The sequence below is a fragment of the Podarcis erhardii genome, assembly GCF_964252035.2.
Source record: "Podarcis erhardii genome assembly, chromosome: 16".
In the NCBI taxonomy this organism is placed as follows: domain Eukaryota; kingdom Metazoa; phylum Chordata; class Lepidosauria; order Squamata; family Lacertidae; genus Podarcis; species Podarcis erhardii.
The window spans coordinates 20,909,506-20,934,757 of record NC_138514.1 but is presented as its reverse complement, the minus strand read 5'-3'; the positions used below and the strand labels follow the sequence as shown (position 1 = coordinate 20,934,757).

Genomic DNA, 25,252 nt, shown 5'->3' with positions numbered 1-25,252 from the left:
GCGGAATAACTAGGGCTCTGAGTGATGCGGCAGAGGCAAGGTGGCTGTGAGAACACACAAAGAGCGGAGGTAATAAAAAGCATGCTTGGAAGAGGAAAGAAGAGGAGGGTGACTGTCTCTGTTTGCCTGCAGGTGAAAAAAAGACCCTGGCTTTTCTGTCCTCCTGATGATTCCCATTGACGCCGTGGAATTTGCAGACCAGGTCATCTTTTGACAGAGCCCTGAGTTTTTGAAACATAGTTGTCCTAAAAAAATCAGCTTTCTTAACAATCAGCGTTTGCTTGTTTTTTGCTTTATTTGAAGAGCAAGCTGCTAGACCTTTGTAATTTACCTACCCAAGAATACATTTTGTATATATGGAGATATGATGCTGGTTTGTGGATCAGACCTTTAGTTCATCTGGCCGAGTTGCTGTCTATTTCAACTGCCAGTGGTTTGCTCTGTTGGTAGAGCATGATGAGACTCTTAATCTCTGAGCCATGGGTCCGAGCCCCACCAAAATATTCCTGTATTGTAGGCAGTTGGGCTAGACGATCCTCGTGGTCCCCTCCAACTCTGATTCTTTTATCACCACCATAGTGCAAAAGCCCTCTGTGAGGGGGCAGAGCAGTTCTGATCAGGGGTGTAGCTGGAGGCAGGACCTATGATGAATACTGAGGGCCAGGCAGAGAGGTCTGGAGGGCTGCCCATACCTTAGCCCAAGGTCCCCCACCCTTGCTCCATAGTCTCTGCTCAGTTCTGTTTTTGCAGCCCTGTTGCATGGAATCTTTTCACTGATGATGCCAGCAATTGAACCTGGAACCTTTTTACATGCAAAACATGTGTCATTCGATGGCCTCCTCCATGTATCGCATCCCACGCATCGTGCATGACTCATTCAAGGTGCACAAAGAGAAGCCGCACACCCTTCCACGAGCCGCTGCCATTGTGCAGCTAATTTGTGGCTGTAAAGCAGATAACACTGGAATCCATTCCCACCAACTTGGATGGCTTTAAAAGAGCATTGGACTAAATTGTGGAGGATAAGGCCTATCAGTGGCTACTAGTCACGATGGCTATAGTCCACCTCTACTGCCAGATGCAGGAATGCTTCTGAATGCCAATTGCTGGAAACCGCAGGAGTGGAGAGTGCTATTGAGCTCAGGTCCTGCTTGTGGGTTTCTGCTTGGCCACTGAGAACAGGATGCTGGACTAGATGGGACACTGGCCTGATCCAGCAAGCTCTTCTCATTATGCATATGGGGCAAGGGCAGTCAAACGTGTGATGAACCCTCCCTTCTCTTTTTCTCCCCACCCTCCCCTGTGCTTCTAGGGACTGTCACAATTTTGTGGTGGGATTCAATCACATACCAGCAAATTCAGGTTGCGCGGTATTTGGTGCTCTTATGAAACAAACCAATTTCTCCACCCAAATCGAATGTTTCATGATAAGAAAAGAGATGGAGAAGTGCGGGGTTCTGCTTGCTTGATGCAAAATTGTAAAAGCTCCCTGCAGACCTGTCAGAATGAACACTCAGTAAGTGGCCATTTCCACCTGGCTTCCCCACACACCGGTCAGGATGAATGCTCCTGGAAGCAACCTGGGAGAGCTGGCCAATTCGTTCCTGTTCCAGTTTTACGTCTGCTTCCTGCTGCTGAGGCTAGGAAGGGCCTCACCCTTGGAGATGGGCCTCGCCACGGGATGCAACTTCAAATGCTACTGGCGGCTTTGGTGTGTGGCCTTTTATCTCAGCATCCCTAATTGCCCTGCTAGTGCTAATTAAGCCTTGGGACATCCCCTTTTTTCTACAACCACCATCCGGTCTATGAAGCAGGTGGGGGGGTTGTAATACTGCAAATGTTTGAAGCTAGAATTGTAAGGACTTTAATGAAAACTCAAAGCAGTTTAATAGTAATTTCCTTTCCATAAATTGAACCCTGGGAAGAGTGTTGGGGCCGGGGCCGGGGAGAGGAGAGGAGGAATCTGTAACTGAGATTTGTCAGCACCTTCACCAATAAATTAATAAAATTAGGAGGGGGGGCGGGGAGAGAGTAAACTGGATTAAACTGAATTTATTTGGGAGGTTTTTTACACATGTATCCTGCCATTCTTCCACCTTGGTACCCAAGTCAGCCTACAGGTGGCTCTCAGGCAGTCTCTCATCCAGGCACTGACCAGATCCAAACCTGCTTAGCTTCACCAGGGCTGTGGCCTCTTGTGCCTTTTGATCATAAGTCCCATCTCTCAGGCAAAGTGCATTTCATTCTTGCTTAAAACTCTCCAGTGGGAAGTTCCTACAACTATAACATGAGGACTGGCGGCTTGTTGTGTGAAACTGGATACTGCCGATGCTTGTTATCCCCTCAGGCCCAGTGATGGTTCCTGCTCCTGGTCAAACAAGTGCATAGTGGCCAACTGATGCATGTGTGAACTGGGTGTGGTTGAAAATGAGCAGGATGCAGCCAGGGCAGAATTCCATCTCGTGGTTCATGCCAACCTGAGTATCTGTGCTAGGCTGGGAGGCATGTTTTGAATCGAAGGGGCATTTGCCACTATTTGAACCTACCTGAAATCTCCTTATCTTCTTCTGTCTCCCTCCCTGCTTAGCTCTGGCCACTGTTAACTTTCAGAAGATGGACCCGGGTATCCTGTCATACCTTGACACAATGCAGGTAAGTACAAAGCATCCAAAGGGTAGACATGCTGTTCTACTGCCCTTGTATGTGGTGCTTCAGGGCTCTGAAAAAGAGTGCTGGAAAAGCAGGGAGGAAGCCGCCTTGTCTGTGAAAGCCTGGCTATTGAGTATACATTGGTACTTTGTTTGTCAAACTTAATCTGTTCCGGGAGTCCGTTTGACACTTACTTCCAGGTTTGCGGCATTGGGAACCTGATTTGTTCAGAAGCCAAGCCGTTCGACAACCAAGGTACCACTGTAATGCATTTGGAAGATAAATAATCCTTCACTGGCACTCTTTAGGCATAGCTTCTTGAGTTGGAATATTTTGAGTTGTGCCTAAGAGTTCCCTTAAGGAAGTTGGTTTTGTCCTTCAAAGCCTTTAAACCAGGAGTAGGGAACCTTAAGTCCCAGGGGTCGAATGTGGTCCTCCCATCCTCTCTATCTGGCCCTCCAAATTATAGAGTATAGAGGTGTGTATGCAGAAACTAGTATACTGCACAAAGGTAAAATTTGCATTTGTTGCTCCACCTACTTTTTCTTCTCACACCGCCCACCATCAGGATGTGGCCCCAAAAAGGCTGCCCAGAAGGGAATGTGGCTGAAGAAGACAGTCCCTCACTCCTGTCTTGAACAGTCTTTCTGCTTGTTGCTGCCAAGACGCCATCAAGAACCTGATTTAAAAGCTGACTGGCCCAGCTTGTGAGTGTTGGACCTGGAGCTGGGATACCTCAGCTCAGATCCTCCTTTGCAGAGGATTCATTGGAACAAAACCAGAACCCTCCCTTCCTCCTTCTTTCCGCCTTTCTCTTCTCTCACCTCTATTTCTTCTCTGTTAAAAAAAGGGAAGAGCCCCACCACACCCACACCCTCACAGCAAGTCTGTAAACACACCAGACAAAGCGCTTTGCACACCAGAAAAACCCTAAAACCTGCAGTTGTAAAGGTCAGCTCCCATTATTCTGTACAACTTTCCCAACCAACTTTTTATCATGGCCAAAAAGCAAAACCAAGACTAGAGCCGTATAGCTGAATTTGCTTCCACCCCAGGGACTTACCTGAGTGCATCCATTGACTTTCCTCTGAAGAGAGAAAATCAGTGGTGGTTGCTGTAATAGTCGTGCACTTGGGGGAAGGATAGTACCTACCTACTGCTGACACTCCTTTGCTTGGCCTTCACCAACGTGAGTTCCAAAAGTTCTGTGTATGTCAGTTTGTGTGGTCCCCCCCCCCCCGCATGCATGAAATGTACCTCTAAGCCAGAGTTGCCAACATGGTGCCATCCAGGTTTTCTGGAACTACAACTCCCAACATCCCCAGCTAGCATGGGCAGTGGTAAAAAATGATGGCCGTTGTGGTGCAGCAACCCCTGCTCTAAGCACAAGTGTGTACACACCCACCCACCCACACCCCTCAATTCCTGTCACATGCAAGGTCACTATCAGGTTGTGCCCTGCAGACTAATGGTCCTGGTAACAGCATACGCATTAGGGTGGCTCAGGCATGTGGGTCGCAAGTGTGTTCAGGCCCCTTCTGAGCAATTTGGACAGCAGGGAGAGGTTCAACCTATGTCTGTCTCTCAGCGGTGCAGGGGGAACAGTAGGAATGCAGAACGCCGACCTCTTCATGGTAGATTGGCTTTGTCACAAAGCCACCGGCAAGGTGTGATTAAATCATTCCCCTCGCCTGAGTCGAATCTGCTGCATGAGGTCTGTGCTTGTCTATCCTTTTTAGTGCTTAACATATCTGAATGGCTGGTAATTCCTTTTCTAATACTGAGCAATCGATTAAGCAATTAAGGGGAACAAGACTTGGCAGGAGGAGGCCAGGCAATGCGGTTTCCGTTTTCTGGCAGGTAGGTCCTTCCTAGCCTAGCTTGTTTATTTTGTGGGGCGGCAGGGGGATGTTCTGGGGGCAGGGAGGAGGCAGAGTGGGCCATTACAAAGCCTGCTGCTGGCAATCTTTCTCTTCTGCACTGGAGGCTGCAATTTAATTATTCCAGCCCCAGGTTTCTCCACTCCCATTATTCCTCCTGCTCGGCTCAGTTCATTGTCTTAGCCACAGACCATAACAGTCTTTGCTATGATTGATCCACAGCCAGAGGAAAGCCAGTGCAGTGCAGATGATCTTGTTTATAAAATAAAACTAATAATTAAAAACAAAATTGCAAAGCACAACAAAAATACTTCATTGTAGATTGTATTGGCTGCAAACAAGAACAACAATTATTCTGCTGGTAAAGGCCTGAGTAAAAAGAGAGATGTTTAAAGCACAGAGTCACAGGTGCTTGTCCATTTGGCAAGGGTGCAAGAGTTCTAAAGTGTTGGTGCAGCCACAATGAAGGCCCTGTTGATGGTGGCCCACAGGCTGAACGTATGGCACCATCAGTAAGGCCTCATCAGCTCAGCACAGGGACTAGGCAGGGATCTGGTAGACAATGAGGTCTATAAGATAACCTAGTCTTGAGTTGTTTAGGGCTTTATAAACTAAGACCTTGGCCCAGTAAAAGTAAAGGTGGCTCAGTTGCACATATGCTAGCTGTGTATTTGAGATTGGTGGGTATCCTGGTAGCCAGGCAAGTTGGCAAGCCAGAGGCAGGTAGGGCAAGGAGCAGGCCCGATAAAAGTTGTGTTGGCTGGAGCTACCAAGGAAGAACCAGGTCACCTTCCCCAGCAACTAATGGGTCACACTGAGGCAAGTCACCAGATCTGCAAGTTTTTTTATATTTGGCAGCCCCTGATTGGCCCTTATTCATCACCTGACTTCCCAGGCCCAGGGGATCACAGAATGGTTTCCATTTCACTTCACCAACCAGGAGCCTCAGTGATGCATTGAGCCAGTGTCGTATCTTGCAGCAGGTGACACCCCATGTGTACTGAAGTCTCTGGCTGCTTGTAGCAGTTCTCATAACCTGCCAGGGAGGCCTGTTCCAGCTTTCTCAGCAGGAACTCACTTTACCAAGATGAGCTGGCCACTAACTTTCACGACATTGCTGTGTGTGCGTGTGCAGGAATTAAAGTCATGAAGGATAAGTCTGTCTACTGCAGACATTAACTAAACAGCTAAGCGAAGCCTCTGTGCCGAGCAATCATTGAAGGCCACTGCCTTAATGCCTTTCTTATGAGCACCTGCGGGTATTTGACTACTTGCTGTTGGAGTTTCAACAGCAGACCTGTGTCTGATCCAGCAAGCCAGTTCTTCTGTTTTTATTGTGCACCAGCGTTATGGATTTGAGGTAATTATCTTAGGTGGAAATAAGCTGCACATAACACACTGTGGTTTTTCTCACTGCTAGCAAATTCTCTCTAGCTACTGCTTCTGGCTTGGTAGACCTGTAATTTGCCGCTTGCTTGCTCCCCTGGGATGAGGGCTTGGGGAGAGCACCTAAGTGACAAACAAAGCCAAAGCAGAGCTGCTGGTGTGCCTGGCCCAAGAGATCTGGGACTTAGCTGCCACCACCCCAGGCTGCACACCAGCTCTCTGTTTCCTTTTAGTCTTAAAGCAGGCCTAATGATCCATTGCAGGGCTTAGTGAGCCCTGGTGGGCCACCAAATATGCAGCTTGGTGGCTTATGTACTGGGCAGGCCTGCCTGAAAGGCTTACTAGCTTCTCTGGGCTGGAGGAAGTCAGAGAGAGAAGCACACAGCCTGGAGTGACCGCAGTGTGGCAGTTCCCCCATCTTTTTCCTTGGGGATGGAGAAGAAATTGGCAATGCGTTCTTGGCCCCTGTTGCAGCAGGAGGGAGAGTGTGAGCATCATATCTGCCAGTGCCTCTCTTGAGCTTCTGCAAAGTGGCAGGAGGAAATTAGGAGGCTACATTCCAGCCACATAAAACTCTAAGGATTGCATGTACTCACCTCTCATTCCAAAGGCATCCCAAGTGCAGCCAGGCACAAATATTTGAGCGCAGCTGGTGAGTGGTGTGGCCAGGGGAGAATTCCTGGAAGTAGCTAGACAGTCCCGGGCCTGAGGTCCCTGCTTCTCCTATAAACAATTATTGTAGGAAAACAGAGAGATCTCATCCACGAGGCATGTGTAGAAGAGGGTGGTGTGTGTGCGCATGTGTGTAGGGTGTTCAAATTGGTATTCAAGGATTTATGGGGCTTTAGGGCTAAATTCACCACATACTGACTTCCCCTCCCTCAAACCAGGCAGAGTTGAGCTTCCTTTTGTTTACTTGTTTTAGCCTTAGGTCTGGCTTAGTGCATTCAGTGTGCTTTTTGGATTGATGATTAGCAAAAGTAAAATCAGTGAAATACAATTGCATGTGGCAAGGAAGTCTCGAAATAAATGCAGCAGAGTTGGCAGCAAAAAACCAGTGAAAGGGTCTTAAATAATATTTTAAAAGTATGGAAGAACAGGACCAGTTTGGCTGGGTGGCATCCTTTAGGTGGCGGCTAAACAGGTGTAGGGAGAGCATTTGACCATTTCAGTGCCACCACAGAAAACAGCCTCCCACATACACACACAACTTCTGCCTGCTTAACCTCCCAATGAGCACCCTATTTCATGCTGTATGTTTCAAGCAGTCAACTCCTTGAGATTAGCCACATGGTGGATTCCACTGCAGAAAGTTCTTCAGATAACATTGGAGCATAGGAAGCTGCTTTATACTGACCCAGACCAAGAGTCCATCTAGCTCTGTGTTGTCTATACTGACTGGTACCTGGTATCCAGGGTTTCAGACACTGCATTCTCAGACCTTGCTGGAGGCTGAACCTGGGACCGTCTACATTCAAAGTGGATGCTTTGCCCTGAGTTACAGCCCTTCCCCATTTGCTGAAAAACGAGCAATGCTTGAAAACAACTTTGCCAAATTAGACATGTTTGTACACCCATGGTTATTGGAGCAGGAGCTCAGTGCCAAAGTGTTCAGCGGGGGCCAGGTTCAGTCCTTAGCCTCTCCGCTTAACGGATCTTTGGTGGAACACGATTCTGCTTGAGACTCAGTAAAGCCACCGCTAGCCTGAGCAGACAATCCTGCACTAGGTGGGCCGGGGGTCTGACCTTGCTATAAGGTGGTGTCATAAGCTGTTGTGCCTTATCCAGTTGTTGGGTGTTTTTTTCCAGGCAAGGCAAGTGCATACTACTTGGATTTGTTGTCAACTGCCTGTTTACCAAAAGGTTCCGGGGCAGCGTGTACAAACATGTGAAGAAAAACTAATTCAACCACAACATATAAAATGCAAACAAACTGAAACTCAAAACAAACTAAAGGGCAAATGAGGACGAACAAAACCCTTAAAAATGCAGTAATGCTACACTGCTAAAAAGCCTGGGCAAATTGGAAGGTCCCCTCCTGACACCCAAAAGTTGTCAATACCTCCCTGAGGGAAGGATCTAACCCATTCAATTTCTTGTCCTTTTTTAACAGGACAACATGCCCAAGATGGTGATGGAATACTGGACTGGATGGTTCGATAGCTGGGGAGGACCTCATAATGTGTTTGATGCAGATGGTGAGTTGCTGTTCTCCCTCATTTGCTCCACTTTCCCTTCTTCCCTTCCTCCTCCTCTTATTTATTCTTTTAGGGTCTGAATTGCTCATTGCCTGACACAGCAGGGGTGCTGCTTAATAGTTAGTTATCTCAGGGACAGGCCAACATGGTGCTCTCTGGATGTTGTTGGACTCCCAACTCCCATAACACAGTCAACAGTGAAGGATGCTGTGAGTTTTAGTCCACCACCAACATCTGGAAGGTCACTGGTTCCTCACCCCTGCCTTATCTCTTGGCCAGGCACTGAATCTGATGGTGTTTAGGCACCAGGTGAAAAGTACCTCCTTTCTTAATGGCTTTGAATAGCTTTTTAATGACTCCTGTCGTGCTGCTGCTTTTAAATTGTTATGTGCTGCCGTTTAATTTCATTCTCGTAGATTTTTCTGCGTCCTAATGCAATGTTATCAGCTGCCTTGAGAATCTTGTGCTGAAAGGTGGGTGTAAAATGCTTTAATAAGATTAGCATTTTGTTTTTTCTGGGGATGTTCAGGCTGAGTGGGGAAGGTAGGTCCCTTTGCCGAGAGGAATATGGTTTTGAGTGGGGTGGGGAGTGGTATCGGTTTGTTTTTGCTTCAGGGTTTGTTTTTGCAAAGTAAGGACGAAGCACTCCTGTGCAAAATGAGTGTTATTGTTAGGCAGGAACTGAGCTTGCAAGGCAGCAGTGCCACATTGCAGAAGTGACTTCCCTGATCCCGATGTCTCTGTGGACGCTCGTTGTTTGTACTGCAGCAGTACATCAAGGCAATTGCTAGCTCTGAGGCACTCTCAACCCTTTGCTTCCCTGCACAGAAATGATGGCAAACATTGAAAAAGCCATCAAAGCGGGGGCATCCATCAACCTCTACATGTTCCACGGAGGCACTAACTTTGGCTTCATGAATGGTGCTCTGCATTTTGACGAGTACAAGGCAACCATCACCAGCTACGGTAAGGTGTCATTGACAGTGCATAATTAAACTGTGGAACTCACTGCCCTGGTAGGCAAGTTGCTGGCCACCAACCTGGATGGTTTCAAAAGAAGGCTTGACAAATTCATAGAGGAGAAGGCTATCAATGGCTACTATCCACAAAGGCTATACTGTGCATCCATGGTCAAAGGCAGTAATGCTTCTGAGGACTAGTTTCTGGAAATCACAAGAGGAGGAGAGTGCTCTTATGCTCGATCCTTCTTGTGGGTTTCCCATGGGAATCACAGTTGGCCACTGTGAGAACAGGATGCTGGACTAGCCAGTCCTGCAAGCCAGGGCTCAGTGGCAGAGTCTTTGCTTTCCTTGCAGAAGGGCTTCAGCTGAAAGGGCTGGTGAAAACCTCCAGCCCAAATCCTGCTCTGGCTGACAGCAGTTCTGCAGGGTTGTTGGCAAAGGGTCCCCCCACCCCCTGCTGCCGCCCATCACCTGTCACTTGTCCCTTTTAAGAGAGATGTCAGAGGAGTGAGCCTGGAACCATTTTGCATGCAAAGTGTGTTCTCCCTCCCACTCAGCTCCTGTGCCACTGAGCTCCATCCCTCCACAAGTGGGTTGTTGTTGTTTTGCGCTCGTGCAGTGATTTTACTGATATGCGGTGGGTGGAGGGGAGCTTGCCAAAAATGGCTGTGTTATTTATTTACTTAAGGCCATTTCTGCACCACTTACTACAGGGAAGTGCTAAGAGGCAAGGGGGTGTAAGGGGGGCGCTGGAGGTCACTGAATCAAGTTCATCAGTTTTGTTGAATTAGTTGAACTAAACAGTTTTAGTTGGATTCAGAATAAATGTGCAGTTAATCATTACTGTTTTGAATTATATTGTGTGTTTTTTTCTTAGTGGATTGTGCAAACCACTGTTCTGAATAATGCTTTTTATAGGGCAGCGTAGGGCACTGGGGATGAGTTTATGGAGCCAAGGGGGCGGTGGCTGGAAAAAGTTTGGGAACCACTGCTCTAATAGCTAGCCTTAAAGCTTAGGGAAAGATGGAGAACCAGAAGTCTCTAGCTTCCACCAGCCAGTCCTATTTCGCATGGATTAAAGATGCAAGAAGTATTCACTCAGGAGGAATGAGCTTTCCTGGTTAAGTAAGGCGGCCTGGCATTTCCCCTGAGCCAGGCGTTCTTCCTAACTTTGACTACTGACCCTGCCTTTTTCTCCAGACTATGATGCCGTGCTGACCGAGTCCGGAGACTATACCTCCAAGTTTTTCAAACTGCGTGAGCTTTTCACGGGCCTTGCAGGTAATTTTGGGAATGCCATGTGATTGTGGGTGGGAGGAGGCGCGCCGTCTTTGCTTCCTCCTAAGTGCCAGCCAGTGCCACAGGGATGGAGCTTGGAAATTGGCTCCCCGACATGTGTGTGCCAGTCTCCCACTGCTCCCCATGTAGCTACATCCTGTCGATTAGCCAGGAGCACTTTCCGAAGCACGAGGAGAGACAAAGGGAGGGGGGAGCATCTTGTTATGGAAATGGCCCTTTCAGCCGACTTCATAGCAGCGGGGAGAGTGCGGCTGCTAATAGCAGCGCCTGCCTGCCAGGGGAATGTTCCACGCCAGGGAACTTAAATGCAAATTGGAAAGAGGGAAATTGTTCAAATATCCTTTCCCCCCCACCCCCGTTTATTTTTGGGACTCCCGTCAGCAAGTTGATGTACCCCTCTTAAGGCTTGCCACGCTTCTGCTTGCACAGTGCCTAGAAAGCAGGGGTCCAAGTGGTTTTCCACCCGTCCCACACTTTCTAAGCATGTGCCCGAGCAGTTTTCCCCTTGCCCCGCTTTTTCCAGGAGAAGTCCACTCTTCAGCTCTAAATCAGAGCAAACGTCAATCTGGAGAAAACCCCAAGTGCCATTTGCTCCCATTGAAACAGCGTGTTTTCCCCTGGGGAAAGCAGCAGAACAAGAGGAAGCGCGGATAAGCCCTTCATTTCTCCACCACTCACAGTCCTGCGTCAGGCATTGTCTTTGAATAGGCTGACTCAAGGCACAGTTGTGGGCAAAAGATCAACTCTGAGAAGGTAGTGAGCCAAAGGTGCATATTTAATTAGATGTTAATTTTTGTGAGTGTCTTCATTTTATTAAATTTGCCTCCTGTTTCTCGCATATATTCCCCCCTCCTTGTGAATGGAGGCTGTCTAGCACCTTTTGTTCCCTTGGCGGGGCTGCCGCTCCTGCTCCTGCTGTTGTTGCTGCTTCTTGGTGTTATTTTCATCTTTCTACATTTCCAACCTCAGTGTTCTCTGCCTCATTTGCCCTCACTGACCATTAACGCTTTTGATTGTGGTGATCCATGCGGCCTTTTGTCAGTGATGCCGAAACAACAGGTTCTGAGTCTGAAATTAGGTAACCCCAGTTGCCCATAAACAAAACCATGTGGGGTCACCACAGCCTATTAGATTAAATCACAGTGAGGGCAAGTGAGGCCAGGGAGACTAAGGGCAATGAAGAAGAAGAATAGTGAGAAGACACAGTAAAAAAAAGGAAACAAAGTGGAGTTGAACCACACTGGGAAATCACAAATGTTTGGGTTGGGCGTTTCCCCCCCAGGGTGGTGTTAGTTCAGGTGTGGCAAATATGCTCATTTCAAAGCCAATAGCAATTTGGGGCACTTGAGAAGTCACTTTTTTTTTCTTTTTAATAAAGATATGCCTCGTCCTCTACCTCCTATAATCTTAAACAAGGCATCGTATGGGGCGATCCTGATGCAGCAGTATATCTCCCTGTGGGAGGTGCTGCCATCTCTGGTAGAGGTATGTACTTATTTTTATTTTTATTTTTGGGGTGTGTGACCCCTATAAGAAGGAATGCCACATGAGTCCATGGCCACTTCTGGCTTTCATGGCTAGTCTTGTCACAAAATGTGCTGCGTATAGCTCAAAACAGTGTGGCAAAGACTACTTCCCAACAGGAAGAGGCTTTGTGATGAGTTCCCAACATCCGTGCTTAAAGCTTGTCAACTGCAATATCTGTTGACTGCTTGCATGAAAATATAATGTGTCCGTGTCTCCAATATATACTAGACACTACAATTAGCAAGGCATGAACATGCAGGTGTGAGCCAGTCCTTAAACCCTTTCATTGTTGCAATTGAGCCCTTCCTTTCCACACACTCAGAACTAAGCACACAAAAGCAGCATAAGCTAATGGCTAGGGATGTTTCAAGCATTTTACTAAAGGAATGGTCAAGAGCACGGTCAGGGTAAGCAGAGTTCTGTTTACAGCCTGCTGTAAGTGGGGCTGTGCTCTCCCTGATCCTGTGGCCCATTGCCCGTCCCTTTCCCTGATTAAGGCTCCCCAGAAACTTAGCCACACCCAGTCCCCTTTGGAGCATTTCCTCCCCAAAAGGTACTGGGCTAGGACTTCTGGTCTTATCACCATCAGTGTGAAATGGCTTTTGTTTGTTTGTTTGTTTGTTTGTTTATTGAATTTATATTCTGCCCTATACCCAGAGGTCTCAGGGCGGCTCACAGAACAAAACCAGAATGCAAAACCACAAAATGTGTAATCAAAATAAAAACAACCTAATAACGCCCCCCCCCCCCCAACCACATTTTGAAAGGGCATAGGATGTCAGTAAGATCAACCAAAGGCCTGGTTAAAAAGGAACATTTTTGCCTTCCGCCTAAAGGTGTATAATGAAGGCAGCAGGCAAACTTCCCTGGGGAGAGCATTCCACAGACAGGGAGCCGTTGCACTCTCGTGTTGCCACCCTATGGACCTCATGTATGTCTGATTCACACTGAGGAGAAGGCCCCCGGAAATTCATTTTCCTGCTAAGGAATCTGGGACTTGTAGTCGCAGTCAAGTAAGGAAAGACCCTCTTCCGGAGATGGAGAAATTGACACCTCTGCATTCCCTTTGTCTCAATATAAGGGAATTTAATCTGACAAATACACGGACCAAGAAACCCAGATGAAATCATCTGGACTCAAGTTAAGATTCTGTCTGCTCACCCCAGGGTTGGGGGGCGTGCTCATAAAGCTGTTTTATTGTGCAGAGAGAGAGAGAGAGAGAGAGAGAGAGAGAGAGAGAGAACTATCGAACTGCATGGAACATATTCCTGAGTTAAGACATGCTTAGGATTTTGTTGAAAGTTTGTGATTTCTGCTTTGCAGCCCTTGAAATCCGAGCATCCTATTAACATGGAGAACCTCCCAGTGAACAATGGGAACGGGCAAGCCTTTGGATACATCCTGTACGAGACTGTCATACCTGGCGGAGGAGAGCTCCATTCACATGACCATGTCCGGGACAGAGCACAGGTGGAGATTGTAGTCGGGTTAAGTCAACAGCCTCTGCTGAGGGTCTGGGATGGGTGGGGAAGACGTTAATGTTACTTTAATTAACTGAGTGACCATAATGCAACCTTGTAAATAAGAGCATGAAAGTTAACTAGCGTGCAGAAAAATATATGGGTTGCAATAGGAAATGTGGAGAACTCTGTCCCTCCTGCAGTATCCAGTTTCATTTTTATTCTGGACATAGAAGGGAGGGCTGTCCTCTTGACACCCTGCTTGGTTTCTGTGCTGGTTACAGAAGAGGTTTCAAGCAGGAAGTCTCTCCCAGCCCTTCCTGGAGATTCCAGGGATTGAACCTGGCGCCTTCTGCCTGCAGAGCAGATGTTGAGCCGAGTTACAGCCCTTCCCTATGCCGGCTGAGGGTGATGGAAATTGGAATCCAACAACACCTTGGGAGCTTTAGCAGTTGATCCACTCCTGGCTTAAGCACAAGGCTATTGTAAGGCTATTCTCAGAATGAAGACGTGTCAAATCCCTGATGTCTCACTAGCTTTCCACACACCACTCCCTCCCATTCTCTGTGGAACCTAAGTGTTTTTAGACATGTGCTTAAAGGTAGGGATGTTTCCAGGCTGCGTCCATTTTGCGTGTGTGCCCATTCCTAAGTCTTTTATACGTCCCATTTTTGCACAAATCAGTTTGTGATTTAAAAAGAAATATTAGTAGGAAGACTTGTATCCACTTAAGTATTTAAATAGGCGTTTTATCTCAGTATGTGCATTTCTAAACATACTTTATCCTAAAATAAGTATTTTTTAAAATGCATTTTTGGGTACCTTTTACAGGCTGAGAACTGTATTGTAAAGATTCAGAGAAGAGAGGGAGTCTCCCCATTTGGGGAATAGGCACAGAGATGGTGACTTACATTGGTCCTCATCCCTGTGCTTTTGAAGATGGAGGAGCTACCAAGAGGGCCCCTTCTGCTGATATTTACACCCGAGAGGCTCTTTGGGGAAGAAGGTGGTCCTTCGGATACTTATTTTGTTATTGCATAGTGTACCTCAGATAAAAGCACGCGATAAAGTACCTTGGCAGCAGATTGTAACCCAGAGGGAGGTTTATATGGGAAGAGGCATAGCGTCAGGTATCAGCCACCCAAACATATCTGTTGATCCTGCATAATCTGGATTCTTTAATAAATGTGTTTTCCCCTATTCTTAAGTGCTGTTTAAATGATTATCATAATAAGCTTACAGTCAAAGCTTGGAAGAGACCCCAGCCATCCCTGTTGCCACTGGGGGGGGGGAATTTCTGCTCCTCCCTCCAGCCCCTAAATCCCCTTCTAATCCTCTGGATTTTCACAACTGACAAATGAGGCTCTGGCTGTTTCTTTTCCCACAGGTGTTTCTTAATACTCTGCATATTGGCTACCTTGATTACGTCAAACACCAATTGTCAATTCCTGATGGGCAGGTAAGCAGTCAGAAGGATTAAGAGTGAGTTGCAGGCAACAAGTGCCATTTCTATCTCTTTCCCAGATGTTTTCTGGTGGGTTCCCTCACACCGGTTTCTGCAGGTATGCCAGGCAAGTTGAATCCAGCAAGTTGAATCTTAATTTCAGCGGGTCTGCTCTTGGGGCTCATCCAGACTTCCTTTTGTGCTGCATTTCTAGGCATAAGTCCAACCTTTAAAGCTCCATGTCTGAGCCGTTTCATTATTATTATTTTGTCCCACCATTTAAAAAAACCACGTTTCCCCCCTGAATTGGAGGAAACCGCAATCAGGTTTTACATGGATTGCCATTTCCTCCAAATCAGTGGTAAAACGTGAGTTTTCCTGGGAAAAGTGCCAGGACAAAAAAAAACAAAACCTTGCTCGGACATGGAGTTTTATAGCGCCTGGAAAGATAGCACAATGGAAAAGGAAATCTGGATGAGCCCCAAGAGTAGATGCACTAAAATGTACTCTCCAACAACAGTATTTAGGTTTGCAAGCTGAACCTGCAACTCCACTGGCTGAACTTTCCCTGCAGCCAATTAAAATTGCCCCCCGAGACGAATTAGCTAGAGGTTTTAATGATAAATCTACTGATTAAACCCACTGAAGCTTGCTGCCCGAGTGTTTAAGCATACATTGTCTGCTGCTGATTTTATTTCCCAAGTTTGAAGATAGAAAATGGAAGCTCCCAGTGTGATCCATAGCCCACTTTTGCAAGAGATGAAATGACCAGTGTGTTGATCCCTTCATTTGATTTTTAAAAAGCCCCAACCACCTGATAAGTGTTTTCTTTTGTTTTTTTAAGTATGAAACTGCTTCACAAGTAGGAGATTGCCGGAGATTTCTTGATGACAAGCCAATAAGTGCTGCACCATAGCAGCTTCCACTTTAACTTGCAACCTTTTAGAACTCAGCCCTAGAGAGGAATAGGTGTGCTAGGGTAAAGACAGATGGAGCATTTTTACCTACTCGGGGCAAAGACAGATGCAGCATTATTAGAGCAGTGATGCTGTCCTGGAAATGCTGAGAGCAATCCAATATTAAATCTGTCTTCACCCTAAGAGGCAGAGCAAATTCTCTTCCTGCCCATATTTCTGCATTTCTCTGTATCTCCTTGTTCTTAGATTAGGAACTGTCCTTAATTGTTCCTTGCAGGGATACAGGCAACTCCGGCTCCTTGTTGAGAATCGTGGGCGCGTCAACTATGGGCGCAATCTGAACAACCAACGGAAAGGTGGGCTGGGCTACTTTCCCCCCCTTGTTACATTAATGCTAAAGAATCATGTTTTTAGTGGGTTGCTTCACCATTCTTTTTTCCCCTTCATTTTGAAGATACAATAAGCAGGACTCTATTTAACTCTCTGCTTTTTAAAAAATATATATAGCACCCCCCCCCCCCGGCCGGTAACTCCAAATTTTTGTGCCAACAGAAACTGAATTCTGTAACCTCTTTAGAGGGAAATGAATAATTTATGCAAATCTTGCATAGTTGCTCTTACTTTGCATAATTTTATTCTGCTTCTACTAGTTGCGGGGAACAGCAGGAAATATTTCAAAATCCTGCCCCAAGCCATTGATACCTTAATCTATCTGGCTCCTGAGGTTTCAACAGGTAGTGCTCATGCACTTCGGAGTGTAACTTTGCAGTCAAAAGGACTAGAAACTTGCTTTTAAAAAAGAAACTAAAATCCTTAGCAAGCTGGATTCTGTGCCAAATAGGACATTGTGTGTTTTTTCTTCGTTCCCTAAGAATGCCAGCACATACTAGCCCTGTTTGTAATTATCTGAGAGTAATGGGATCACTGCCTTGTTGTAGTTTGTGTGGTAGGCCACACTGGTTTACCGACAAAGAACTAAGACATAGGAGTTATGACACCCACTGCCAGAGTTGGTAGCAAGGGTTATGGAGGTTTTTTGCCATTGAATTACCCTCCACAATAGGTTTTTAAGCAGGGAAGTTAGATGAACAGGTTCTCTAGTAGTAGATTTACTGCACTAACAGGGTGTTGGATTAGATTACCTTTGAGGAGTCTTCCAACTCCTGTGGATGTCTGTTCAATACAGAAAAAAATAGCATTTAAAACAAATGATCTCCAAGGAAGCACACTCACCAAGTTGACCAAACACAACCCACAGCCGCCACAAAACTAGCAATAAAATTAACACCAAAACCAATTACTAAAGGCCCATTAAACAGAGCCGACTTTGTTTGGAATCTAATGGTTAACAAAGAAGGTGCCAGGCAGATCTTTTCTGGGAGTTCCTTGACAAGGTTGTGCATAAATGGCCCATTGAAGGTATATTTCTTACCTGAACAATTGTTCGGCATTTCGCCTGCTATTTATTTCAGAGCCGTGTTAGTGCTTCCGAAGCTTTGATTTGGCAGGCATAACACACTTGCTCTTTCACTCCTTTGCTTTCATCACCTTAATGCTTGGTCAGTTGCAGCCAGCTACGGAAACTGATGCATGGGAGATAGGAGAATGGCCAGCCGCATGGAGCCTCTCGCTCAGGGAGTTTGGTACAGCTTGTGTTGCAGTGCCCAGTTTGGTGTGATCTAATGTGCCAGGTTGCTTGTGAGTCTTCTCGAGTGCATTTCTGGAATATCCTTTGCCCGAGTCTGCTTTGGGCACAAACACCCCCTGGCTGGCTGTCCTCTCTCTTTGCCTGCTTCTGTTGTGATTGTGTGGAGTTTGCTGTGGAGCAGGGAGCTGATCTATGGAAGATCCATTCGCACAGTGCTGTACATCATCAGCCAACTCTTCTGCAGCTTGAAAAGCAGGGGATTAGAGGATTTTTTGCCTCATTGCCACAGCCTTTTATGAGAAATCTTTTAATTTATTTATTCTCTTGAGCAACATGCAGCCTATTTTCCCATTCTATTTGCACCCAAGCCCCTCACCCCTACCCTTTGTGGGAAGGCTTGTAGCTCTGGTTTGCATGCAGAAGGTCCCAGATTCATCCCCCAGCATCTCCAGGTAGGGGGAGAGAGACTTGTGTCTGACACCCTGGAGATCTGCTGCCCATCGTCAAGAAAACTAAGCTAGATAGGCAAAGGCAAAGCTAGATGGTATAAGGCAGCTTCCTAATGTCCTTTGTGTTCACCTCAGTTACTCCACATCTGCTCTCATCCCTGGGATGCCTTCTTAACATATGTAACCTATAGTCTAAAGACTCCCGGCAAGCATGCAATATCCAGAAATCAAGGTTCAAGTAGCTACAGAACTAACTCCTCGCCGCAAATGGAAATTTGGATGTGTGTTTCTTGAGCAGCTGCCTCTCGCTCTCCCAGTGCTGCCTGGCAAACAGCTTTGGAAATGAAAACAGAGTTTGTGTTTTGAGACGTGATGCAGCAATCTGCCAGTTAAAGTGTCAGGGGGCTGGATCAATAATCCCCACTAGGTGTGTTCAGCCCTTTGGGCTAAAGGAGCTCTTTGGACAGTAGCAATGATTCAGCGACTGGAATCTGGGGAAGCCATTGCAACAAGTGGAATGATTTCTGCCAATATAGTGGAACTTCCCTTCTCTCTTTGATACCAGTAGGGGCCTTACAGGCCCTGATCTTCCTGCAGAGGACAGCTGCTGTTGAGCACAGCTTGCTCATTCCCTCTGCTTCCAGAGTTGATTCATCAGGCTCACTGCTCAGTTCGGCATTTACTCTTGTCTCTCTTGCAGGCTTAATTGGTGATATCTATCTCAACAAAACCGCCTTGAGGAACTTCAAGATTTACAGCCTGGACATGAAACCCAGCTTCATAGAAAGGTTTGTGCAGATACTCAACACCCGCATACCCCGTTGTCACTACATGTTTCCCTCTTTCCCTTATTTACAGCAAATGCATTTGGCAGAGGGACAAGACCTAGTTAGCAACTCCACCTGCCAGGCAAGCCAGCATCTGGTCCTGGAGTGAGCTGGCAAATCATGACCAGGTAGCTCGCGAAAACACACAGAGCACTGCAGCAGCCCTTCCTTATCGATGCCTGCATTTCAAGCCTCTTCTTATTTCTGCTCAAGCCCAGCAGCTCAGCTTTGCTCAGTGGTCCCATCAAAACTGTTTGGATGGGTAAAACCAGGGGCATAGTGCTGCTTGTGTGCACATGTGCGTGTGCGCATGTGCGCCAGGCATGGGCAGAGGGCACTCTCCCATTGGTGGGGGTGGTGCGTGCTTGCCCAGTCCTCATTGTTGTGTTTTGTGGTAGCCAGCAAAGCAGGGATTCTGTGGAGGGGAGTTCCACAACCTAATGGCGCCTTGCCTGAAGAAGACCATTCTTTCCATTTAAAAGAAGGAAAGAGAAACCTGAAATTTCTGGGGTACTGAATTCTGTACATGGGACCATGCCAGGCTCCAGGACCAGGAACAAGCCTTGCTAGGGATGGCACAGGCAGCGGCCAGCAAAGCTGGGCAATAGCAAATCCTTTTCTTCCACTGGGCTTCCTCTCTCAAGCTTTCTGCCTTCCAGATAGTTTGGACTACAACTCCCATCAGTGCCCCCCCCCCAAAAAAATCCTGCCTCTAAATCAGCTGTTCCTTTTTTTAAAAGTGTGATCCCAGGTCAAAGCAAATTTTGCTTTTGTTTTGTAAATGCAGCTTGTTTCTTGGCTAAAATCCGAGGGTTGTTTTGGTGGGGAGGAGTCTTCCTTTCTCTTTTTTGACCTTTAGGAACTTTGGCGACCGAGTCACAAAGCTCTCCAGAAAGAGATTGTTTCCCTTGCCAGGTTGCAGGTTGTTTAGCTGCAGCTCTCTCTCCATTTTTTTCTGCTGTGAAGGCACTTGCATTTCCAGGGCCAGCTCCATCAGCCTCCTCTCCCCGATACAGTCATTTGCAGTTACAGGTGTTGACTCTTCGGAAAGGATAAGAAGAAGGTGGAAATCTCTTTGTGGGGTGCCAGAGCGTGCAGCACTGAACCGTGGTTGTCCTGAGCTTAGCTCAAATAATGCCACCGCTGTTCCTGTGACTGTTTCAGGCCAGTAATTTCCCCTGAATCAAAAGGGGCTTATCATCCCACGCAGACTGATAGCATCCTCTAGAGAGGCTTTGTGACCGTGTATTGTTTCTGAAAATCAGTTGCTGGAAGCCACAGGAGGGGAGAGGGCCCTTGTACTCGGATCTGGTTTGTGGGTTTTCCACAGCCATTTGGGTGGCCACTATGAGAACAGGATGCTGGACTAGATGGGCCATTGGCCTGATCCAACAGGCTCTTCTTGTGTTCTTCTTGCATTCCCTTTCTAGTCTTCTTTGATCCTGCTTTTTCTGGGGAGTCCTGCCTTGTGCACAATCCATGGCACCTAGGGCAACGTATGCAGCAAGCAGGATCAAGTGGTGAGACTTTTCCCAGATTCTGGCATTTTGGGAAGGAAGGAATGCATGCCTGAATAAAGCTCGCTGTGTGCAGAAAAGCAGGCATTAAACAGGAAGAATTCAGGCTAGTTGACTCTTTGCTGTACTTAATTTCTATGGACAGGAGCAGAGGCGTAGCGCGTGGGGGCCGTGGCCCTGGGCACAATTTTGAGAGGGGGTGCAAACAGGCGCCCCCACAGCAGGCTCCTTCATTGGAGCCTGGCTCCGCATCAGAAAGAGCTGTGCCTTGGGAGTGGCAGAGAGCAGCCCTCCTCAGCTGCAGCGGCTCCATCACCAGGTCAGGTCTGACCCAGCGGCGGAGAGCAGGAGAGTTTACAATGCTGCTGCCCAGCCTCCTTGGCTGCGAGGCGCCTCGCCCCCAGCCACAGAAGCTCTGCCTCTGCCACCAGCTCAGGCCTGCCCTGGTGGCAGAAAGCAGGGACCTTTATTGATATTTTAAATGTTTTATTGCACACAGAGTATATCCTTACCACTGTTGTATTGCATACAACACAACAGTGTGTATTGCTTAGTATGTGCAGGCTTTACCTTGCTGCCTGGGGCTGGTGAGAGTTGTCGTTCACAGCATTTGGAGGGCACCAGGTGGGCAAAACCTGGCTTAGCAGACAAAAATAAAACATCATTGTTTTAAAACACACACACACACACACACACACACCCCTGGTCCTTAGAGAGTTGCACAGGATCAATGTTGAATGTTCTTCCCGGAAAATAGCTCTTACTCAGAGAAGTCCCACCCACCCACACAGCACGTGTGGATCATCCTGAACAGAACTCAGGCCCCAGTCAATTTTCTTCTCTCCAGAACTATGCTAGATGATCCATTAGCCATTTAAAACCTGTTTGCTTTGCGGACGTATAGGGCAGAGGAGCAATCCCGCTGAGCCAGCGATCTCACCTCTCACAGAGCATCTCCCAGTTTGCTGCCGCCGCTGACTTAGCGCATCTGAAGGAAGCCCCTTTATTGGATTAGGGCCCTGGAGTTTGTTACAGCACTGTCGCCTCCGGGCATGTAAAAGGGGCCTTTTAATAAGAAAATATACACAGCCCCGGGGAGCTGGAAGGGATTAGATGGAATGCGAACTGGCATTCCCTGTCTCTCCGTAGACGTGCAGTCATCTCGCCTGCCGTCCTTGAGGTTGGGGTTCCTGGTTGGTGAGAAAAGGGAGGTGGAGTTGCCTGTCTTGAAAGACTGCTCATCTCATCTCTTGAGCGTTCACACTGGGGCTGCTCTTGATAGCAAGGTGGCAACCTGGAGGTGTGAGCCGGAGGGAATCAGAAATGGGAAAGGTAAAGAGAAAAAACAAAACAAAACCGGTGAGGGTTTGCTTGTTGCAGGATATACGAATCAGCTGAATATTCCTTGTGCAAGGAGGGATGCAGGCGATCATTTTTCATAGCTGTCCTGCTCTGCCAATGCAACAGTGCCTAGAAACCCTAACACGGCTAGATGAGGGCTGAAAGCTGCTGCCTTCCTTGGAGGCAGGTGGTGGGGAGTTGCCGCATCATGGAAATGCCAGTTGTTGAAGCCTTCTCCGAACACTCCCCCTCCTGCAGCTCTTACTCAGCAATTAGCCCTCACTGCAACAGAAGGAGCAAATGGAACCTGCGGCAGGATGTTGTGGTGCGTTCCAGCCAGCTTTTGAACAGGAGCCTTTTCATCCTACACACACACATGATCTCCATCCTTGGAGACTTTTTCTGGCTATGATGCCGTTGGTGTTATTTACTAATTTAATAGTTGCTGGTTTTTGACACAGCAGCTCAAAGTGATTTACAATATCTTAAACAAAAACAAACACACACAAACATATGTTAAAACCAGCATCAAGAAAACCCTGTATTAAAGCATCGCACCCACACAAAACAGCCACAGATAGTTAAAAGCCAAAGGCCTGGTTAAAAGGAATGTTTCTGCCTGGCACCTAAAGATATGTAATGATGGCGCCAGGCAAGCCTCCTTGAGGAGAGCATTCCACAAGCGAGGAGCCACCACTGAAAAGGCCTGGCCTTGTGTTCTCACCCTACAGACCTTGGCAGATGGGGCACACAAAGAAGGGCCCCAGGTGACGATTGCAGGGTCCAGGTTGGGGAGAGGCAATTACCTTGAGTTATTGGTTTTTAAAGGGTTAAATAACAGGTGACGGGAAAGGCATGTACCTAAACCCTGGGGTGCTGCTGCCAGTCATAGTGGGCAATACTGGGCTATATGGAAACATACCTTGACTTGGTATAATAAGATGGTATCTTTATGTTGCTATAATCCTTGAGGGCTCATGTTTGACACTGTCCACCTTGAATGTGAGCATTTTATAGCAGTTGTAGTTGAGGTCCCTTTCCCATTCTCCCCTCCTGAAATTTCCCCGTGCAGTGCAAGGAAGAGCAATTTTAATCTTTGAGAACACATCATCCCCCAATTCTTGCTCCCCCAGATACTTAGCATAAGCTCTTGGGGGCTTGAGCCAAATTCTGTTGTTTTGCTGCTGTGAGCCAAATGAGAACCAGTTCATACAACTGTGGAAAAGTTGATATTCTGTGACTTCCTTTTAGTGTGCTGGGGGGTGACTGGGGCAGGGTGGAGAAGAGGATGTGTGTGACCTTTGATGCATGGCTGGACTTGAACCAGGATACAGCCTCAAAGCGTTCACAAGGCAAAATTGCCAACCAGTAAGGCTCTCCCGGCATCAAAACTGGTCCCCAAAATTCTCTATCCTGGGATGCAGCTCCTTCTTTTCTTATCGTCATCTGCTTTCTCCCCGCAGCCTACGTGGGACCACTCCTTGGAGCGCAGTCCCTGACAGCGCAATGGGCCCAGCGTTCTTCCGGGGGACCCTTCAGGTGCAACATATGCCTCAGGATACTTTCTTGAAGCTAGAGGTGAGTTGCTGGATCAGAGGCCTTAAGAAGAGAAGCTGGAGAGAAAGGCCTTTGTTGATGAGCTGTCGGGTTTCTTTTTAGACAACAGGGTTCTCGGCAGCAAGAATTGTGTATCCACTACAGCTAGAGGTGTGCAGAATCTGTTCCTTTATGCCTGCGTGTTTTCGCCTTCGACACTGTCATCGCATTGTTGGAAATCTATGCATTCTTTGTGATGCACATCCAAGCCATTGCTGTGCACTGATTAGAACATTATTAGCTGCAGCTGGTTGGACTGTACACCGTGAGCCTCATTCAAAGGAACAGACAACTGAATTTGCTGTGCATTCCACATGAAATCATCTTTCACCACCTTTTTTTGAGGGAAGTGGGAGTGAGGTGCAGGGAGAATCTAGTTTTCACATTCTAAACTCCTTCAGTTGATATTTTTGCTCTACAGTATACTTAGCAGAAAATTGATCTAGGTTTGATTTGACGATAAATCTTCTAAAAGCTTCCACTTTCCTAGGACACTTTCTGAAACATGTAAATGCATTTTTATTTATTCTTGCAGTGGAAATAGGAAAGTGTGGTCTTGGTGCTTAGCTGAGTCTTGTTGGCACCCTTATAACTATTTCCTTTTTCCTTTTTCACTTACTTACTGCATTAATATCCCACCTTTCTCTCATGGAGCTCAAGGTGGCATGCAGGACTCTCCCCCTCCTTGTTTACTACCCCAACAGCCCTGTGAGGTAAGTTAGGCTGAAAGGCAATGACTGGCCACCCAGTGAGCTTTGTAGCTTAGTGGGGATTTGAACCCCAGTCTCCCGGGTCCTAGTCTGATGCCCTAACCACTACACCACATTGGCTCTTTTATGGCAGCAGCCAGTCTGGAGAAGGAGGTGGTGAAAGTTTTCTGCCATTTTCCCATATTTGCCTAGGCCACCTGTTGAAATGTTAGCTGCATTCTAGAATGTCCACATATTCTGTTACTGCACTCCTGACCCATCTCTGTTTCCTAGGGTTGGAGCAAAGGTGTCGTCTTTGTCAATGGGCAGAACCTCGGTCGCTACTGGAAAATTGGCCCTCAAGGAACACTCTACCTCCCAGCCACATGGCTCCAGCAAGGGCACAATGAGGTGAGTTGCCCGACTGGCACCCACAAAGCTTCTAACAACCTACCTTGGCAGATTCCAGGGGTAGGTCAACGCCCCGCCCTCCAGATGTTGTTGGACTGCAGTTCATATCAGCCCTAACAAAATGACTGATGGTCAGGTATCATGTATTTGTTTAGCAATATTTTGTATACCGCTTAATCGAAAAGTATCTTTAGTATAGAATATATTCATTAAAAACAGCAACAAAAGCAGGACTTTAAAACTCGTGGATATAGTCATAGTGATCAAAGTGCATATAAAATAAAAACAGTTTTAAAGAGGAAGTTTGCATGATAAAAAACAGCTCCGAGTTAAGCTCACATTTTTTAAAATATAACTATGGCATGTGATTAGCATTTGCGCAAAAGGTTGATCCTTCGTTGCTGAAGCAGCAGAGGAGCATGGAAGGCTAGGAGTGGACTCTTAATTAGGGAAGAATTATGAACTCTCTTAGTTCATGTGGTTGTTTATGTTTTATGCTTCTGGTTGTAAATCTGAGAAATGTGCCCTATAACAAAAGGATGTGTGCGAACAACACAAAAGAAAGCTGGTTTCTTTTACTGCATTTATATCCCACACTCCCTCCAAGGAGCTCAAGGTGGTACACATGGTTCTCCCTCCTCCCTTATTTGTCCTCACATCAACCCTTTGAGGGAAGTTAAGCTGCAAGACTATGACTAAGGTCCCTCAGTGAGTTTAATGGTGGAGTGAAGTTTTGAACCCAGGTTTCAGAGCCTAGGCACCTGAATTAGATCTGCAGAAGTACTTTTCCCTTATGTATGATCAATGCCCTAGAGAAGCCAATTCCCTCCAGGTTTATTGCTTCCAGGGCATGCATGGAGTTTGCAAGGAATGATGGGAGGAGGAGAACGCTGGCCTGTCCACCCTTCACCATGACTTCACTGTTCCTGAGGAAATTGTGGGGAATGTGCTTGTGAAAGTTTTTGAAGTACATGAACCACATGGAAGTATTCTAGCTCTTACTAATCCCAGCAGATACGCTTTCATTTTTCAGATGCCAGCGACAACAACTA

General features: G+C 47.0%; 1 protein-coding gene across 1 annotated transcript in view; it reads left to right on the top strand.

The window, feature by feature from the left end:
- LOC309331090 (beta-galactosidase-1-like protein 2) overlaps nucleotides 1–25,252 on the top strand; it is a 62,800-nt gene that overhangs the window by 35,132 nt on the left and 2,416 nt on the right. The window contains exons 9-19 of the mRNA XM_081843094.1: nucleotides 2,588–2,652; nucleotides 8,029–8,113; nucleotides 8,942–9,079; nucleotides 10,276–10,356; nucleotides 11,753–11,859; nucleotides 13,225–13,371; nucleotides 14,749–14,820; nucleotides 16,000–16,078; nucleotides 18,520–18,607; nucleotides 22,968–23,082; nucleotides 24,084–24,200. Coding sequence (XP_081699220.1) covers nucleotides 2,588–2,652; nucleotides 8,029–8,113; nucleotides 8,942–9,079; nucleotides 10,276–10,356; nucleotides 11,753–11,859; nucleotides 13,225–13,371; nucleotides 14,749–14,820; nucleotides 16,000–16,078; nucleotides 18,520–18,607; nucleotides 22,968–23,082; nucleotides 24,084–24,200 — 1,094 coding nt within the window. The remainder of the gene's footprint in view (nucleotides 1–2,587; nucleotides 2,653–8,028; nucleotides 8,114–8,941; nucleotides 9,080–10,275; nucleotides 10,357–11,752; nucleotides 11,860–13,224; nucleotides 13,372–14,748; nucleotides 14,821–15,999; nucleotides 16,079–18,519; nucleotides 18,608–22,967; nucleotides 23,083–24,083; nucleotides 24,201–25,252) is intronic.